The sequence below is a fragment of the Thermobia domestica genome, chromosome 5 (assembly GCF_964235325.1).
Source record: "Thermobia domestica chromosome 5, izTheDome1.hap1.1, whole genome shotgun sequence".
Classification (NCBI taxonomy): Eukaryota; Metazoa; Arthropoda; class Insecta; order Zygentoma; family Lepismatidae; genus Thermobia; species Thermobia domestica.
In genome coordinates this window covers 286,681,149-286,702,494 of record NC_137458.1, presented here as the reverse complement: position 1 = coordinate 286,702,494, position 21,346 = coordinate 286,681,149, and the positions used below count along the sequence as shown (strand labels likewise).

General features: G+C 34.4%; 1 protein-coding gene across 1 annotated transcript; it reads left to right on the top strand.

Annotated features, from left to right (window-relative positions):
• Positions 1-7,156: 7,156 nt before the first annotated feature.
• On the top strand, positions 7,157-20,459 carry LOC145684902 (uncharacterized). The gene is made up of 2 exons (XM_081757255.1): positions 7,157-7,341; positions 20,014-20,459. The coding sequence occupies exons 1-2, from the start codon at positions 7,294-7,296 to the stop codon at positions 20,407-20,409; spliced, it is 444 nt and encodes a 147-aa protein (XP_081613381.1). The 5' UTR covers positions 7,157-7,293; the 3' UTR covers positions 20,410-20,459.
• Positions 20,460-21,346: the final 887 nt, after the last annotated feature.

Sequence of the window (21,346 nt, the reverse complement as noted above, 5' to 3'; positions counted from 1 at the left end):
AGAAAAATAAATGTATTCTTTTTCAGAGTGATCAGTTCTTAAAACTGTGCTCTCTGGAGATATATTAAAACAGAAATGACAACATAACTCATTTCTTTTAATGAAAATAATAAATTTAATGCCTTTTGACAATTGTTCTAGCTTCTACTGGATCTAATGTTACCTTTTTCATTATTTTTATGTACTTCGCAAGAAGATCTGTATCACATATATGATTAAAAATAAAAAAAAACTTATATTTACCCAATTTGGGTAAATACCCAAGGTAAATACTCAAAAATATTTACCGGTTAAACTCCCATCACTAGACATAAATCGTTTACATTAACCCATGAAAGAATTTTAAAAAAAGAGCCTAATTATAAGGAACCACATTGGCAAGGAAACGATATTACTAAACTATTTTTCTACGATTGTACGTTTAATGTTACTTACACCAAATTTTTTGATCAGTGTTCATTACTATTATCGAATTATGTAGCATCAGTGATGTTGACATGTTGAAAATGAGAATAAAAACATTTTAAATTAGTTAATATGTATTTATTTGAATAACAGGTATACAGAAACACAATGCCTCTTAGTACTTTGCAAACATCGCGAAGACATTATTTTTAAAAATTGCTTTTGAAGTCCGTGGGACGTAAAACTCAATAATTTCAGTTCATTTTTATTTTACATTTGAGGTTGTACCTTATAACATACAGCACTGATAAAAATGCTTTCTTAAATCTGAGAAACCATTTCTTATCTGTGATCGAGAATATCTTTTCTTAGAAAAAAAAAAGAGTTTGAAACTCTCATTAATGAGAAATGAAGAAAAGTAGATGTGGTTATATAAAGCGAAACGAGAAAATATACTGTTTCTTTCCTTATGAATGAGATTTGCTAAATTTCATTTCTAAGAAAATATTTTCTCGGTGCACAGATAAGAAAGTGATTTCAAATTAAAAAAAAAAAAAAAATTACTAGTGAGAATTATGGTACAAAACACGGTTCACAAAACATGAGTTTTGTTCTAACACATTTATTATTATTATTACAGGTACTTATAGATTTTTTAAAGAACTAAAGTGTTTTAAGAATGACCAACTAAAACCATTAAGTAAAACTTCTGTATTAATAGATTAATATCCTGTATGTTTCAAGACTAGTACTGTGAATGAAATTAACTACACTTGATGTTTCAGTGGTAGGATGCTCAGCTCTAGTGGAAGAGGAATATGATTGGATCCAGGGTCACATGAATATATCGTGTCGACGAGTTCTCTCGAGGTTGTCCCCCGTTTCCTTCCGCTTGATCATTCTATGAAGTTTATTCACAAATACTCATTTTCATTAATCGTCCAACTCCTTTACCTTAGGTAGCATAAGAGTTAGATGCAAAATATCAAATTCCATTTTTGCTAAATTTAATAAAACCTTTTGTATCTTAAATATAATCTTTTCTTAGTAATTAGTTTATGAAATATGTGTTCTGTTTTCTTTCTTTATATTATTATTTCTCAAATTTTTATTATGAACAAATTGTATTTAAATCAATTCTAAATACAGAGTGATTACAAAGTTTTGTTACCCTTATGCATTACATAGATGTTAAAGAATTGTTGTTGATATTGGTTTATTCCATATCTGCAAGATAGGTGATTGTTTGGTTCCAACAGGATGGAGCACCAGCTCCTTATCCTATTGCCGTTCCGATAAATGGACTGGACGTGGTTCTGTCCATTTGCCGGCACCTTTGGAATGGCCACCACGAAATCCTGATCTATTATCTTGCGACAATGCATTATGGGGATTCATTTAAAAAAGTTACTGTTACACGTTACGAGACACTTAACGAACTAAAGAATGCTGTTCGACGTGCATTTACTGCCATCACTCCAGCAATGTTGAGGAGAATTTCACATTGTACATGGAGGAGAATCATTCTCTGTTATAAAAACGATGGTGTACAAATAGACACTCTGGAATAAAAAGTAAATAACAGTCACACTACTTCGAAGTAGTCCTATGCCATAATCCCACACTATACAATGGGACCATCTATGAATATGTGGACACTCGATAGGGGGTAGCGAACCTTGGTTATCACTCTGTATATTACAAACAACGAGATTCTGTACAGGGCGGATATTTCTTGAAAGCAATACTTCAGGAAATTTACCTTAGGAAGGAAGTTTTAGGGAGAAGGCTCACATCAATAATGAGAATTGTCGGTAAAAACCGAAATCTAGCTATCAGACGAGAACTATGAAATGAATTTTGTAGTTTATTGTCCCATGATTGAGCGTAGAGGTTAAGAAAGACACTGATGTTGAGAACCATGATAACATGAAGAAAGTAGGAGGAACGGGAGAACCTACAGAGAACTGAATTTGTTTACCAAAATACCAGGGATTTATTGTCCATTAAGGCTGCAAGGCTCAGCATATCAAAATATACAAAAATTAGCTCAAACAAAATTTCTAGATGTTGCACAGTGGGTCAGAAGAACTAAAATGTCGCGCATAGCCTAATTTTTTGAAATTAATGCATTGTGATAAGTAATACAGACATAGTTTGACAAAACCCCAAGGCTTAAAATGCACTGTGAAATTCCCTTGTAGCTTTAGAGATGCCCTGTGTGTATGCATTTAAAGTGAAGCTTTTCTAAGGGTTTGTATGGCATAAAGAATCATTTTCCCACAAGTAAAATCGTACGCCATATTCAGTAACTAATAAAAACAAAATGACAAAACGAATTCAGGCGAGCTTTGGATATAGTATTAGTATGGGTTATTACTGAGTGTTGCAATTATTATTACATATATTAATTATGTATATTGCAAATGTGTAGAATGAATACTAGGTGATGTAAATGAAACTGTGCAAGCACATGTATTCAAGATCAGTATTTACAATATTTGTCTTTTAAAAATGTACCACAATGTACACCTGAAATATAAGCATTGCTGAAGTCTACAATATGTAAGGTGTAACATGTGAAAACTATACAAATGGCATATATAGTTTTCCCATGTGTGCCCTTATACAAATGGCACTGAAAAATGAATCATGATTTGATTAATGTTAAAATGACTGTTTTTGCAAGAAGTCAGCAACAGTAGCAAAAACAAGTGCTTCACCAACCCAAATGAACGACGTTGATAAAGTTAGAAACTGATATCTTTAAGTTTGGATTATCGATTCTCCACGCATAGATTCGCTTTTTTGAATACATTGTACGCCTCTGGTATCGTCTTGATATCAAGAAATGGCAAGTTAGGGAAGCAGATAAACATAAATTCACAATAAAAAAGGAAATGATACGTGCAAAATTCGAAACTGAAGTTTGTATTTGCGTAGATAAAGCCAAGTCTGATGGAAGTGGGACATCTACTGATGGCAGTAGCACGAAGACTTTTCAAAGATCCAAGTCTGTTACCAGCAATTACTGGAATTGACGAGGTACTTATTGAAAAGGCTTATTTATTTATTTATTTATTTATTTATTATTTAAAATGGCGGAGTTAAGGCATAACCTTTTCTTCCACTCAAACATTTACACTTTTCTTTTACAATCGGAACTCATTTTTTTTATGACGAGAATAAAAATGATATGAGATTTGGTGTTGTGCTGGGAGTTAATTCATGTAGATTGGATATAAATGTTCTTGCATTCGATGGGTATGCTCTTCAGGCTGCCAAGATGTTCGTCGAGAAGTATTTGTGGCACTACATGCCTAAGTTTGGGTATAAACATTTGCTTCAGGTTCCTTCAGGGTCTGCTGCATTACATATCATTGGACAATTAAGCGAAGAAGTTCAGGAAGCACGAAGTAAAGACGTGCGTCGATTCAAGCAGCATCATTGCAGAAAATTTTCACGATATGCTACAAGCGAATATCTCCTTTTAAACTACCTTACTAAATCGGATCCTGTCACTTTCTCAATGAGACCACAGCAAAGCAAGAAAAATAAACTTTCAACAGCAATATTAGCTCTTCTATTGAAGCTTTCTCACATTACAACAGCAGAAGAAAGCGACAGTTCTGTAAGTGACTGTGCAGACATTAGTGATCCAAATAACATCCACTGATAGTAAGAATATGGTGATACGTGTGATTAACTTGTGATACTTCAAAATGGTATGTACAGTCTAACTTACATAGATTTATACTGTAGAATTGCATATCCATATTTTTCGTGCATTAACACATGTGTTTATGTGAAAGTATTGTGTGCTGTCTGACCACATAAAGCATAGGCGTCAAACATTATTAAATTTATATTTTCATAATATATTTTGTGTAACACTAGAGTGCACTGATCCATTTGTCTTATAGTACTGATTTACATATCATCATATCACATTTCATCCCTATCACGTACGATGTTCTGCATGCTAAAATTACAGATTTTCAGTAAATCAACCTAACTCACTATGTCTTTTCATTTTATTTCATTTTTGACCACATGAAATGAATCACAATCATTGGACAATAGTGTATTAATTATGCGCACAACATTGCCAATTTCGGCCCACTGTGCATTGATACAATGGATTTGATTAAAATTGATTTATTTTATAATGCACTGTTTAAACATCAATCGAGTACTAATAGATTTTGAAGTACAGATCCTGAAATATCGCATTCTAGGCTATTTTCATATATCCTTCAGCCTTTTTCAAGGAATCAAGTAGGAGGACGGCAACAGCCACTAACCCATCTCTGTCAGCAAACGAAAGTTATTTAAGCAATGCACAAGTTCAATACGATGCATCCAAAGTAGACGAATGCTGACGAAGGGTAAGTGACTAAAGCTACACTGAGAATAATCCGTTCTCCGGTTAGCGGCATGTTGTACAAATATACGGTATCCTCTTGCTTACTACAGAAACCAATACGGAGCATACGTTATTCGTATGCTACATAGGCACTGCCCCTAGGTATTACATCATTCCGTAGCAGGATGTCTGACATCTAACAGTTTTTCGTATATCACATGCATATACTTATATTACGTTTCTCAGCTATGTTATATACGTCTATTAGTATGTGAGATCCTGACAGCATATATGTTTCATATGGAAATTAGTATAGATGGAACACTTATACGGAAAGTATTATAAAACACGCATTTTCAGTCATAAGTCTGCTAAACGTTAAGTCCAAAAACTACAGTAATTACGCGTATAACCTACCTTTTTAACCCTCCATCGGTCGGGAGGTGAGCTGAGTGCTTACTTTTGTATTTCTGGAGCCGCCATTGGTCGTAGTAATGTTCTACTGACGTGTGGTGCCATCTAGCTGTTAGTTGTAATGTTACGAACGGAATTTGGTAAGTAGGAGGTTTGGCGGCAAGAACCAGTGTGAATTATACTATGTGTTGTATTGAACTGTCACACGAGTGAGCGCTGCGCTCATACCTCTCAGTGAAATTTCATTAGATGCTTTATTTGAAATGGAGTTCAATTACTTCCAACTTCTATATTGAAAAGTATGTATGGTGTGGTTATCTTCAGGTGAGAGCTGCGCTCACCTCTCGACCAATGACTTCTCAGTGTACGCGTTCGGGTGTTCGGGAAGACAAAAGCAACAAGCGCGGTTTTGCCAAGCTATGAAAAATTTAGCAGCTCGCTTTCAGTAAAATTTTCGACGACAAAAAAAGTAACTTATTCCGTACTGGTTTGCATTATCGCAACGTAAAATTTATTTGCGTGATCGCCATAACAATTGTAATTACTTGTATTTTGTGCGTTGCGGTTAGCAAGTTTGGCGACGACCGATATGGAATGAGGCCCCAGGTGAGATTTTTTTTTATATTGCCACCTATCGAATAGCTATTTCCGTATAAGAGCACAATTGATTGTGCACTACAGCACTTCTGTTTTGTATTAGCACGTTGAAGTGCGTTGTTGCTTGTGAAGTGTTTAAGTTTGTGTATAATTTGGGAAATTTATACTTAAATATAGGTTTATATACTTATATATCCGTTTTTACTTGTTTCTTTGACAGTGCAGGTTGTTAGTTTGTGTGATAGGCGTGTATAAGTAAGTGCATGAGTGACGTCATATACGTAGATCTACCACAGGATTATCGCTACAGATAGTGGACGATCTCATTGAGAACAAGACATATTTCACACGTATCACAATAGAGGGAAAAAGATAAAAGCAATAAGCAACCCACTTCATCTCTCTTGCTTCTGGAAAAAAAATTAAAAACAAGTGAGACATTTTCAGCCTAACTGGTACCATACAATATTATGGATAATTGGAAAAGCATTGAGAAATGGGTAATAACTTGAATAGGTTTTATGAAACTGACAATCATCACAGGGCGGCTGAGACCCTTGTAGCCACCCCTAGTTGTGGGTCTAATTTCAGCCTACTCATTTTGAATGTTCACGCTACGTTACTGCACAAAACCCATTTTTCGATAACTGGAATCGAATCTGACAACTTATGGATGTACCAGATGTGAAAACTCCACCATTATGCCACAGCTGTTTTATCAGTTAAGAGTAATGATGTGTGAAAATTGTGAACGTTCTCTTAACAAAGCATACAACAGTTAACACATCAAACCATGTTTTAACTCTTCAATCTGACCAATGGCCACCTTTGATTTAAGATATATATATATATATATATATATATATATATATATATATATATATATATAATTTTAGCATGGAAATACTAGTACTAATATCGCTTTTACTAATAGGTCACTCAAAACAAATAGTAGCTAGTAATACGTGTTGACTTTTGAGAAATGCCATTTTCCGTCTTGTTATTTACTCTTCAACCATTAACTTCGAGTTCTGAAGTATTTTTTCTCTGTTTTCTTAAGACCTTAACTGTTAAAACTGGGGAGAACATCAGATATGCATGAAAATTGTTACACTTCATTATTTTTCTTAGCTATATTTCCCTCCACGGCACAAAGTTTCATACATCTCGTAATTATTCATATCTAATCACAAATCCACAAACAAGCATGTTCTTTCGCATTTCATGATTATATAATTACCACTTTGTTGTCCAATGACACATTTGTTTATCAATTGCAAAAACGTGTTTCAGAGTAATAAAAAAATTAGACTGGGACACGTAGAATATGCAAGTTTAGTAGTATATTGTTTTTCTATCGTTAGTGGAAAGAAAACATGTCGACATACGTGATTTCGATGTGAGCAAGCAAAATGTAATTCTTCCCGTCTTCTCACTTTTGCAGTCATAAAGAGACTTGAATATGCATTGACATATTTATAATCCTATCCAAAGAAATCAGACATTTAAAAATGAGACAAATATACATATGTTACATATTGATGCTTTTCTTAATGCAGGTGAGTAAATTCTTATATGTAAGAATCGTTATAGCATAATTAACAGTTTGGGGTATGTATTTCCGAATATTTAGTTCAAAAAGTTAACAACAGTAAATACTTCACTGAATTTAATTACAATGTACACTCATGTCCAAAATAGTTGTTGCATGTCTATAAATATGTTGTAGGAATACAATTTGATAACGAATTAACCCGGTATTTCTTATAATGTTACTATGTGTATAATCGGCAAAGACATGTATGTGGAAAATTTCATGTCAAAAGAGCAGTAAATAAGAACAATAAAACGAAAATAAAACTTTCTTGTCCATTTAACAACATTTTGTTTTACTCACTCTAATTTTTGTATTTATAATTCTTTTCCTATGAAATTTACCACAAATATACATTTCCCGTTGAGTTGATTTTAGTTTAGCGTCCCTTTCAGCAGCGAGGCTATATGAGACGTGGACCTACTGATTAACGTGGAATCCGAACCACATGAGCTCCCGCCGGGAATCGAATCCGGCTCTCCCACGCCAAAGGCGCGTAAGTTAACCGCTTAGCCACGAAGGAGCTCTATATACATTTCCCGATTACACACATAGTATCAGTATTAAAAGTAACCTGCAAAATCATCGTCGAATTATATTCTTACAAGAAGACAGTTATAGATATGCGACAATCATTTTGGACATGAGTGTACAGCTAATTCTAAAGGTAAACATTTTGACCCGGTAAAATTAATATTCAAACATTGAAGTGAATTTGTATATAAAAGTAACAATCAGGTGAAATAAGTACGTTACTCCCCTAAACAAGGACGTGGACTTTCAACTCTCCTGTTCAACGTCTATATAGAAGAGGCAATGAAGATTTTTTTTTTAATAAAAACGAGAAAGGCGTAAAAGTAAATAGCTACGTTTCCAGCACAATAAGGTTTGCTAATGACATAACACTGATAGCGGAGAGCGAAAAGGACTTGCAGTGAGTACTTTCGAATTTGAGCGACCCACTGAAGAGAACATGCAAAATGAAGATAAATAAGAAGAAAACCAAAGTGATAAAGTGCACAAGAGCAGGTCAGGAAGGGGAAAGCGTAGCTCTAGACGGAGAGAAAATCGAAGACGTTAAGACGTTCACCTAATTTGAGGTGCAACAAGACTCCTCTAAACAGTATTTCTACTTTTTGAAATAATATTTGCAGATTAATTTCCATGTAGTTGAAGATTTTTTGGTAACCCCTTTCTGCATGATTTTTTTCTTTTAGGAAAAAAATATCAGTCTTGGAAATCCTCATATGGGAACTTGAAAAATGAATTAAAACTTGAATTTTAGATTTTTCACTTAATTCCGACAAGAAATAAGTAAGTGCCATATATGACACACTTACAACTCACAAAGAACATGCCAGATGACACCAAAATCTCTTATACATACACGTCAATATCTCACATAGCAGACAAAACAGTCACTTGATGCCTTTGATAAATCACAAAAAAGTTAAAGTGAAAAAAGTGTATGTGCCATATATGGCACGGCATGCGGTAAGGGGTTAATATTACATGTATAAACTTATAAGAATACAGCAACTCTAAATGTGATTATATTTGTAACAGTATTGACTAGGCGTGCATACATTATTTCCTGTTGTGAATTATCGGTACTTGAAAACACATTTACCTTTACTACCTTAACCTTTTAGTGCACGGTTTGTTAGAGGTATAAAGTTCATAATTATGGGCTATGTTACAAACTTTCAAACAACTCTAACGGATTCTCCTGAAATTCTAGCTATAGTGGATAATAGGCGCCATGAAAAAAATTGGATTGCATGTGCAGCGAACACTTACCAAAATTTTGATAATAAAGAGACTTTATTCTTCATACAACATCAATACTTTTTTACTTAGGTTAAAAGTTTTACTTTGAACTTGATCAAACATTTCAAATCAAACATTTCTTTACCAGTCATATATTTGAAATTCTATTGTCATTTCAGTAACAATGATAATCTTCAAGGATTTGTCCTGTAAACCCAAACTAAGCAGGTTTTCAAGAACAATAATACTCTTTCAGTACTGCTAAACAATCACGTAACCATAGTCTTCCCGCAGAAGTTGTGGACGTGCGGTTATAATGAATCTAAAGATAATAAACACAACATTCGATTTTTCAGATCAAATGCACTAATGGGTTAAGCTATATATTTATATAAAAAATATACTTAGAAATCATCAACGTACTAAGCCGTTTTATGTAATACATTATCTATACCTATACTAATATAGTAATATATGTATATTTACGTATTTGTGTGTCATAAATTTTGCATAGATAGGAGTAGCCTAAAGTCATTGAATTCACTACAAAAGATAGATTTTCACCATGTCTAATTCCGTACGAAGCTCTTTACTCCAATTTCTACACGCAAAGCAGAATTATAGGAGGCAAAATGTATTCATAAAGGAATATGATCAATATTTATAGATAGTAGTGTCACATTCATAGTTTTCGGGACCGCTGAATGAACAGTACTACTCTCGGTGCAGTTGAAATTCAACTTCAGCTCTCATCGTCATGGAGGTGGGGAAGGGGGAAATGACATCTCGAAAATGGGCGATATTAGTGTCTAAGTCATAGTTTTTGGAATCACAGATATGGATAGTAACACTCTCGACAATATTCAAGTCCAACTTTAATCCCCAACGACACAGGAGGGTTGGAAAGCGTGAAAAATAGCATACCTAAAAATGAGTGATGCATATTTCATAGTTTTGTCTAGTTCATAGTTTGGGGAGTTGCTGACATAAATAGTAACACTCTCGACGTCTATCAAATACAGCCTTAGCTTCCATCGCCATAGGAGTTGAAGAGCATGAAAAATAACGTGTTCATAATTGCCGATACTTAGTCTTATATCCATAGTTTTCGGGATCGCTAAGCTGACAGCCAATGACATTTTAGCCTAAGTTTAGGAAAGATGGAAGAGGGAATCCGGTCCGGGAAACCAGGAAAGCAAAACCAGTAGATATATTAACTAATTAAATTGTATATTATATAAACCTTATCCTTCCAGTGCGAAGGTAGGGTATTGTAACTTGTTAAAAATTAGGAAAATAAGGAAAATAAGGTATTTCAGCGTTTCTGAAAATCCGCAAGATGAGCAGGTTCAAGCAGACTGATATTTCTCTTTAATTATTCGCAAAGTATTGGGTGTGAGTGTTCATTTAAGTCGAATATGTAAAATACATTATGTAAAGTCATGTTTTTTCAAAAAAAATCACTCCTAAGGGCGGGGGGAGGAAAAACCTTTTTAATAGTATTCACAAGGTAACCAATATGGGGATTCGCGTATTCTAAAATTTAGTACATAAACTCTTGGGTAAAAGTAAGGAAAACAAGAGATTCAGAGCATCCGAAAATTTCGTTCTAAGGGGTTAAAGGGACCAATTTTTATAATAACGAAACTTCCATTATTTTTTTCACAAAATGCCGAATGTCGGGATGTGCTTAATTTGAAGATCAGAAATTCAGTGTATAAACTCTTACATAACACTAAGTGGAAAGTAAACATTTTCGAAAATTCCGCTGGGATAAATTCTATAATATCCTAATGTCCCTTTATTTATTCAGAAAGTGCTCAACGTAAGCATTTACTTAGGTAGGAAATGTGAAACTCGTTTGATAAAATCGTAACTAAAACTACAAGAATATGTGTTTTATCAAGTTTTAAAAATTTTGCTTCTATCGGGGAAAGAGGAAATGTTTTATTTATTTACAAAATACCAAATGTAGGGATTTACTCAAGTTAAAGACGAAAAATTCAGTATACAAACTATTAATTATGAATAAATGAAACATGTATTTCAGTGTTTTTCAAAGTTGTTTTTCTTGGAAGGGGAGATATGGCAATATACACGATTATATAGAAGACTGAAAGTAAATCTCTGACATTTAAGACGATATATCCAGAAACGTGCGATTGACAGAAAACTTCTTAACTTACAAGACCAATGAATAAGAATGTGTTTTTTATAATACGTATAGTATAGGAGGTAAAGAAGATTCTAATGTTTTATCTAGAATGGAGTAGAACCTAAATCCCTGAAATTAGGAAAATAAAACACACCATAGCCTATTAATTCCTTGTAATTGAACAAGTGTCCTAGCATTTTTTTTAAAATCCTATTTAAGAGGAAAGTGGCATTTTTTATTATGACTTTTTCCTTGCATCTAAAACGACATTGTTGGTTATTTATAATCCCGTCACAGAAAAATGACTGAAAACTTTGAAATGAATTTAGGAACATATTTAGTATCTATCTTGAGCTAAGTTTCAGGTACCACTTTAATCAAAGAGTTTTTACTAATGGAGTGTGGGGTTCATAATTAGTACGAGAAATAGAGTATCTTAGGAACGTTTTATGCTATTAAGATGAGGATGTGTAAATGACCTTTTCCATACATTTAAACGGACGCGTTACGCAACATTTTCCTAAGTTTCGGACTTAAGGAGAGGTGAAGAAGCAGTTTCTATTTCTTTCGCCTCCTTGAAATATACATTGCCTGTAGTTTGTGATCGGACCATGGAAAACGGCCCACCCTTTTTAAATGAGTTTTGGAAAATACTTACCGCTTGCGTTAAAGTTTTATTAAGTCACGTAAACGATCGTTTCTCAAGGGTGTAGGGTAGACCAAAATGTATGCTAAAATTGGAGTATTTTATTACTTTTATAATTGATTTTCATTGAAATACGTATCCTAAGCGGAAAAGGAAGTTCAAACTTTCTTAAACATATTGTCCACGTGCGAAGAATGGACATTTAAACCCGTAGGTAATAGAGTAATATTCAAGTTCATGTCCGACACGTTTCTTGAAGTTCTCCCGTTCTATTCCACCAATTCTTGCATCATTCGTCTCCGTTTCTCCAAACTGCACAATCGTGATGCTTTAAATTAAATTCTTCATTTCCTCTCACACACACTAATCAGCCCTCAATAATCCGAGCTTAAGTTCCCTAGCCGTCGAAACCGTTTTATTCTTTGATTTTACAATGCCTTTATAGGTAAGATAGTATTGCGACTCTCCGCCAATAACCTATGAAATTTTTTACTTGGTATTTTTGATTTTGAAGTATGAAAATGTGTTCGATACGAATTCGGGAGTTTAGTCATAACATCTTTGCAAAAAATGTTAGGGAAAGAACCCGTTTATGAGGATAGGCACCTAAATTGATACCCCTACCTATCTTGTGAAGCAAGAGCTGCAATCTAGTGGAAGCGAGCTAAAATAAAAGGAAATAGCTCACCACAGCACCGGAAGTCACGTGAGCTGGTTATGTGAAGAGTTTTTAGTATAGTGGAGGCTGGAACAAATGGCGCCCCAACAAAGTTTTCTTAACGTGCACACATCAGGTGTTGAAAATGGAGAAGATAAATTGATATTCATTTTATCTTTACTTTCTTTTATACCAGTGAATATGTGTATTGCAACATGTAATGAGTTACCGATTTTCATCCACATATATTTGAGATGGCGTTACTCATTTGTTTAAGTCTTATTTTGACGAATGTCTTATTATGAGACCCTTAACGGGTTCAGTATATGAGACCGGTCTCATAATGTGACCCGTATAGTAATTTTGGGTCTTATATTAGGAGCTCATTTGTATCGACATTGGGGGCGCATTAGCTCAGTGATAGAGCGTTCACCTCCGGTGCTTGGGGTCCTTGGTTCGATCCCAGCTCGCGCCGTGTGGACTTCGTGGTGAACAAACTCGTGCTCGTGGGTTTTCTCGGGGTTCTCCCATTTTCTTCATTCCACCATTACATTCATGTCTCATCATCACCGTCTCCTTTAGCCTACCCGGCATAACCATGGGACGAAAAACTGAAATATTTCATTTCATTTTTCATTTCATTATTTGTATCGACATTTCTGTATTTACATTTAGACTTAGTCCTGTACATAGAGCCATTGATTTTGTTGGCATTGTACTGTCATTTTGGACACAGTTCTTCTCACTTTTTTATATATATATATTTGAACATAAAAGAAGTGATCAAAAATCATTGCAGTTTATGAGTACAAAAAGTGTAAAATTTTTTGTGCGTATATTCTAAAATTGAAGAAAATGAGTTACATTGAAAGTGTAACGTTTTATATTTTTGTGCCATCACAAGAATTGGCTTAAAGACTGTGTTGAATGGTGAATTAATAAAAGAACTCTTTTAAGAGTACACAAAAACCCGGGGCCTCTTATTAGGTACTCCTTATAAAAATGGCAGTGTAACAACTTTGGTTAGATTTTTCAATACAATATTTCATTGTTAATTTTTTTATGTATTCCAATAGTTTGTATCGTAGATTAGACATTCCGCAGAATATATTAAAGTAACAACAGTGTTTGTTTATGCTATAATTAACCAGTATATAGCATGTTAATTTTCAGGGTCTCATATTTGGGTTTCTTACCCTATATAATTTATGATATACATTGCACATGTTGCTAGACAAATTGTATTTCTTATTAACATTTGCTCAATTTCATATTCGGTCATAAATAGCATATCAATTAACAGAATTATAAAGAATCTCTTATAGAATAAATTAAGACTCGCGAGCATTTTGAGAGAGCAGTTCTGCATAACCATACGTAATCACCTCTCAGACGAAGCGCACTTAGAATTATATAGCTTTGCGAATAAAAAATAATTTATGCTACTTGAATGATATAAATTCGCATGAACTGCATATCAAGCCCCATTGCATATCAAGGCCCTTGCATTCTTCTCCTGTCAGAGCATGATATGGTGTTGCTCCCCTAAGGATTATTGGACTTATTTTTCTCTAGGATGATATAGGTTCAGCTGCAAGTGCTACCAGCTAGGCTAGAGCCCCATCTACGTCAAAAATTTGATAGAGATTGGTCAGGCGGTTCAAGAGACTAGGAGTCACTATAGTCACTTTCAATTTTATAATATAGATTTTACTCTTATAATACTCAGTGAGAAGATTACTTCAAATTTCGTAATAAAGCAATTTCCTTCCTGAGGATAGTAATGAAAATCCCCCACGGCCATTCCATCGTAACGGGTGTTACATTTGGACGAATAGAAATTGTTATAGAAATGTCCTTACTGGGTCAAGATATATCAAACTACCTCGAAACATCACCGTTTGTCTGTGTATTTTAGTAAACACTTAATTTGTTACATATACATTATACCACAACTCAGTGAGAGTGAAAAATGTGGCGTAACGGGCGTTACAGCAATTGGACATGCACTTTCAGATGCATGTAAAGTTAAGCCAAACTCTGCGAACGTCCAGCTCAAAATTTGTTTCCAATTATGTGTGCACTTTACTGAAAGTATGATGTTGTGAATATTACAATCAGAAATTCCATAAGTGTAATGGCTTTTATTTAAAAAAATGTTCAATACCGTAACGGGTGTTACACAAATTGTAACGGGTATTACACAGTGCGAATGGACTTAAACCAACTTCACTTTTAATGAACATATTATGTAAAGAACAAAATATTACAATGTTAATAGATAAAAAATTACACATGTAGTACAGTGTAGGAAATAAAAACACAAAATAATAAACATATAAATCAGAAGAAAGTAGGAAGTTTCAGTATTAAATATGTAGGTCTGTTGATACACTGATCATCAACAAAAGTCTACTCTTCTTATGCTTCAGTGACATTAACTCTGGAACTAAACTGCTACACAACTTTACGTTATTCTTTAATTTTCATAATCGGATTGTTTACCAATCACGTCATGAAAATGAATTATATTGTGCCTTGCTGGGAAAATCAGCGCCCGGGACGAGAGTATACGACGGCGCCCCCGTACGTATTAGTGAGGTCGACAGACCAGCCGCATAGTGACACTATGGTTGGGGCAAACCGTAAGAAACTTTTCCAAAATAAACCCTGATTTCGAGGATTTTTTATTACTTTTTCTCCTTCCATTTTATATATGTGCATATGCGTTTTCCTAACATGAGTAACATTATAGGACCAATTTCTAAAACAGGAAGAGGATTTAAGTGCATACTAATTTGTACTGATATGTGAAGTATTTTTTCTCTTTGATTCTTTCCTTTTCTTTTCCTACCGAATTTTTGGCACTTTACTTCGGCGCCCGGGGCTGTCACCCTGCTAAACCCCCCTTACGGCACGTCACTAGTATTCTTTCTAAACTTCGGCGTAGTCCGAATTCCTTTTCGCCACAAGGTTTCAAGAACATAACTCTAATATCACCATTTTCGTCCGAAAGTCCTTGACGGATTCCAACTTGACGATAGTCTTTGTTACTTATTTCATCTTTCATTGCCAGCAAGACAACATTCCAACACAAACATCTTTCCGCAAAGGGGTTATCACAACTTCATTCGGATCTGCGTACACATCATTGTAGTGTAGGATTTTTTGGTTTCTTGATGAAAATCTGTCGCGCTGCAGCCTCTAATGATTTGCTAAACAAAGACATTCATAGCAGTGTATTGGGCTTCTGATAAGAAGCAAACTTCTAGTATGTTATGAGTACTTAATTGAAATATGGCGCTTTTATGACATTTAATCACTACCCTGAGTGTGCGATTAACGAGGGCATGAGAGGGAGCCCCACATCCCACGATATCTCTTAGATGTTATTTTCTGTGGAGTGCACTTCATCACCTCCGGTTCAATGTCCCTTAATTCGCACACTGTTCACCCTTACCATAATTCATGTCTTCAGAAGAGGACCCTCTATAACTTTACTAACTTCAAATTCCCTCTTTAGAGTCTTAGAGCTAGCACAAGTGTACAAAATATCACTGTCAAACCAAGCTAACAATTCACGTGTAACACCCGTTACATTGGCAATGTAAAACCCGTTACGCAGTTTTTGCCTATTAAATTATAAATATAATGGTATTCATTTTCTTTTCTGGTATTCATGCTCATGTGCTCATTTTTACTTTTGCAAAAGATAGACAACTTCTGACTTTTAGTACAAGTTGTATAGAAAAAAATACATCTTTTTTGTAACGGGCGTTACATAATTACATTGGTACCAAAAGTAGTCAAATAGTAGACTACTTAATACACCAATAGCTTTAAAACTTCTGAGCTTCAGTTCCTAAGGTGTACGTGCTTGTCTATACCGCAGTGCAACTGAATCAAATGCTTATCATGTGTTGTTTAGGGGTGTCCAATATTGTTGGTAAATTCTCACTTCGATTGGCTTCGTACAGCATGGAATTTCACTCGCTCAAAAAGACAAAAACTAAAACATTTTAACAAGAAATCGATCTGCATAGGAAATTTTGAACCTTTCTGGTAATTTTTATATAAATAACGAGCAAAATATATTTAAAACAATTTTCTGTCCTTAGGCTCATATTTACGTGAAATGGCTGCCCAGCAAACCCAAAGATATTAGATTTTATGTTCTATTGTTGATAGCCTGCATTTAACTTGGTATTTCCGGCCCGACCGCTGCGTTAGACTTCTTTTAGAAGGTTCAGAAAATATATGTAAACTATTTGTATCGATGATAATACAATTAAAGTAGAAAGCTCTCGCAATGTAATTAATAGAGCAACCATATTATGCTTTATTTTTTTTCCAAATTATGATTTCTTATGCTTTATTTTTAATCTCAATCATTGTTTTACATCAATCGTGCATAATGTATAATATTTACTACGCACTAAATATTCTAAAAATCTTGATCTACTTATTAATATTTTATGCAACTACTTTCTTTCATATTTAATGAACTTTCTACTTAATGCATTGTAAAGAGATATGCTTTACTCGAATCAGCTTTTTATCACTTGTGTGCGCCTTAAAGGCGCATATATACAGAAAGGAAAAGTAAAAGATGTCGCCAAAAAGTACAGAAAGTGCTCAAGTTTAAGAAGTACACATAACAATATAGTGTGGATTTCTTTTGTACTATTCATTGTTGGCGGAAAGTTTTTCTTTTCCATCTTTGTTTTATCCACTATAAAGAATTGCACCGTTGCATTGTTATATTTTCAATGATTTTGCAAAGTAAATATTGGTTTTAAAAAATATTAATACAGTATGTTAAACTTGCAGTTAAACAGAATTTTCCAAAAATTGTGCTATATATTTTAAATTATGCTTTATGTGTTTTCATTAAAATTATGCTTTTAAAATTAGCTTATTCTGGACCGTTAGACAACCACAATTATGTGTAAGGTACCATCCATATGTATAAATTGCTGTTATGCTTTTTGTACTTTTTATGCTTTGGGGTTGCTCTTGTAATTACGTAGAATGTTCTGCCTATCTAATTAAAATATTTTTGTTTAGGATTTTCACTACATAATATGATTGATATTCTACATACGTATATAATATTTTGAATGTAACTGTTAATTTAGATTGAAGTTCATGCAATGCGAAGAATACAATTACTTTATCTACTAACCAAATTATTACCTTGAATTTTCAAGATTTGGTTTTCAAATTTATTGAATAATTATAATGTAAGGTCTGTCCAAATGAAATGGAAGCTACGATAATGCTTATTTAAAAAATAATTTACTTCTGTATTACACAATACGCCACTTTCAGAATCCGTGAAGTACAATTAATGTGTAACCATAACTATATCTTGCTCCGCATTCCGAAAAAAATGGGTCAAGCAAAAACTCTTTCTCTGCATATTCTTTCTCTTCAGATGCTTGGTTACCCATTGTACACACGTTTTATACATAACGAGGTTTCTTGTAAATTATGGTATACATAGCTCCCATACTTATAGACAGTTCAACAATAATTTAATTTGTTTTGATCCCACGATTTTGACAAATGGGATTGTAGAAAGGTTGGCCCTATGCAGTCATTGATACTTTTGCATTCTGCCTCATAACGTTAACACAAACAAAATGTTAAGAAACGTGTTAGACAGTTATCGCCGCATACCTCCTGGAACCTGCTATAAGTTTCTAAAGTATGTAGGCCTTATGCACTAATAAATTGGATAACAGCTGCCTGTGCTGATCTGCAGGCATCGTGCATGCACTCCAAACGCTACACAACTTATCCCAATTGAGGTAACAGCAGGCGAGAGAATTCAAGTATAAACTGCAAATCACACTGTAATGTCTATTAAACAGAACGCCACTACAATTGAAGACTTTGGGGCAAAAACCCGTCAAGTCCAAAAAGTGAAAGTGTAAAGGAGATAGATTCACAAGGGTTTCTCTTCATTCGATTTTCTTCAAAAACTTGGCACCTATATAGGCTACTAGACCAAAAATAAATCGATACATATTTTTTTGATTCTTTCGGAAAGTAGGTTAAGGAGGGCAAAGGGCTCCTTTTTAAAAGGGCCCCCTTGTTTGAAAGGGCCACTTTAAAGAAACGAAACTCTGCCGATGTAAAGATGACTTCAAAGTAGGAAATACGGGTTTTGTCGTTTTTACGGGAAAAGGGATGCAGGGGCAATGCCCACTTCGAAATGACAATGGACCCCGCACAATCCTTACGGAAATTGGATTTCGGTGGAAATGCTTAAAATTGTGATATGTTGTAGATATGATGTTCCTGAGAAAAAATCTCAATGGGCACAACCACAGATGACTGACCGTATGGCCACAACAGAGCCACGTTTTTGGAAACAGTCGAAGACAACGACATTCTGAATTTCGTTAAAAAAATACTAAACCGTGATATGTTGTAGATATTGTGATCCTGAGAAAAATTCTTAATGGGCGTAGCCATCAATCACCGATCGTTTGGCAACTGTGAGGGTTTTTGAAAGCAGCCGAAGAGAGGGATTTTCTGAATTTCGATGAAAATGACTGAAAGTGTGATATGCTGTAGATGTTGTGATCCTGAGAAAAAGTCTCAATAGACACAACCACTAATCACTGACCGTTTGGCCACTACAGGGCCACTTTAAGAAAAGAGAAGGTAACGTTATTCTGGATTTCGGTAGAATTGCTTGAATCCGTGATATGTTGTAGATATTGTGATCCTGAGAAAAAGTGTGAATTTACTCAACAATCCATCACTGTCCGCTTGGCCGCTAAAGGGCCACTTAAAAAAAGAGCTGAAGGTAACAGTATTCTGAATTTTGGGGAAATTGCTTGAAACCGTGATATGTTATAGATATTGTAATTCTGAAAAACGTCTCAAAAGGTGCATCCACCAATCAAAGACGTTTGGCGACTACAAGGCCACTTTCTACAACCTTTTCCTCCCAAAAACGGGAAAACCCATATTTTTTACTTCGAAGTCATCTTTGCATCGGCAGAGTTTCGCTTCTTTAATATGTCCCTTTTAATAAAGGGGACCATTTTTTGAAAAGGGACCCTTTGCCCACCTTGACTTACTTTTCGAAAGAAACAAAAATATACGTATCGGTTTATTTTCGGTCTAGTATATAGGTGCCAAGTTTGAAGAAAATCGGATGAAGAGAAACCCTTGTGAAGTTATCTCCTTTACACTTTCACTTTTTGGACCTGACGGATTTTTGCCCCAAGGTAATCAATTATGTTTTATTTTTGACTTTGGTAAGAATTATATAAGTATATTGATTATGCTTTTCATATTATGTGTATTTCTTAGTCATCATACATTTTAATTATGATAAATGTAGACAATTTAGAAAAAAATTACTAATTCCTTACTATGTTTTATTTAGGTAGCTGGTCAACATAATCATAACTTCGTCCTTTCTAAGAGTCCTGTTCATCATTCGGTGACCAACTTCATTGATCTCGTTCTGCATCTAGTGGAGAAACTTCGACTTCTATTTCCCAATAGTGCGCTTATCAATCTGCCCACAGATGTCGGAACATTAGTACACACAATAGGACAGCAACTGGATAATTTGAGCCCGGCGAGAATTGCTTCAATCATAAAGCACATTAAAGATTATGAAGGTCTAATAAGAATTGTCAGCTATCAATTGGAAAATAATGTGAAAATGTATGCTACTCAAATAGACGAACCATACTCATCGTTGTTAGTCAAAGCAGCTGATATCGCAAGGAACTCGGTGTTAGGCTTGATGAAAATTCTAGAAAATGTTAGCTAGAAACCTGAAATTGTATAATCAATATCAGAATTGTTAATACAAAGATAATACCCAAAGCTGTGTTTTTTCTTCAATCCTTATATATTTTATTATTTCTGAAATAGGTGAGCCGAATTAGGTATCGATCCTGGAAATTATTAGTGATGCATCGTTTCTAAATATAATTGTTATGATCCTGTTCCTTATTATTATCATGCTAAAAATTCTGTAACCCAACTTGTGCTACGGCCGCCATCTTGGAGAAATGAAGGACAAAGAAGTACAATCATTTTCAGCGATTTCTTAAGATAAAAGCTAACTATAAAAAGTAAATGAAGGCGTCCAATTTAAAAGAGCAAGAACATTTCCTAAGATATAAAATTTTTAACATTTTTGTTTCAAGACTCATCATTCTTCAGAAATGATAGTCAATTTCCGCAAAATTATATTCGGAAAATCCTGAAAATTTTCCGTTTTAACGGAATATTGAAATATACTTTAGATTATTTCATTTATAGTTTTCCATTGCTGTCTGATGTTTTCGGCAACGTATTTGTATGTTTCTACTTTTTTTCTCTTTATATACTACCTGCTGGTTTGTCGTGTTCGTTATTTCTGATGTTATTGTTCTTTTTCCTAGATTATTACTATAATGTTTTGCCATTGTGATATATGTACTACTGTATCAGTTTTGTTGTTATATCCCAGTAAATATGACTTCAAGTTTATTTCTTCAATAGATGTACGGGTTGTATATAAAGGATACAGTCTTCTACATGTCGTGGCTAGTGCCATAAATAATTCATGGTCCACGGAAACGTGTGGGAAACATCCCCGATAGCTAAATAGCCAACCAGACCCCTCATTTAAAGCATTTGACAGCCGCCAGTCAATTCCGTGCGGACTACTTAGTTCAGGGCACAAAGTTTCAAAGTCAGATGCACTTTCCAATCCAGAA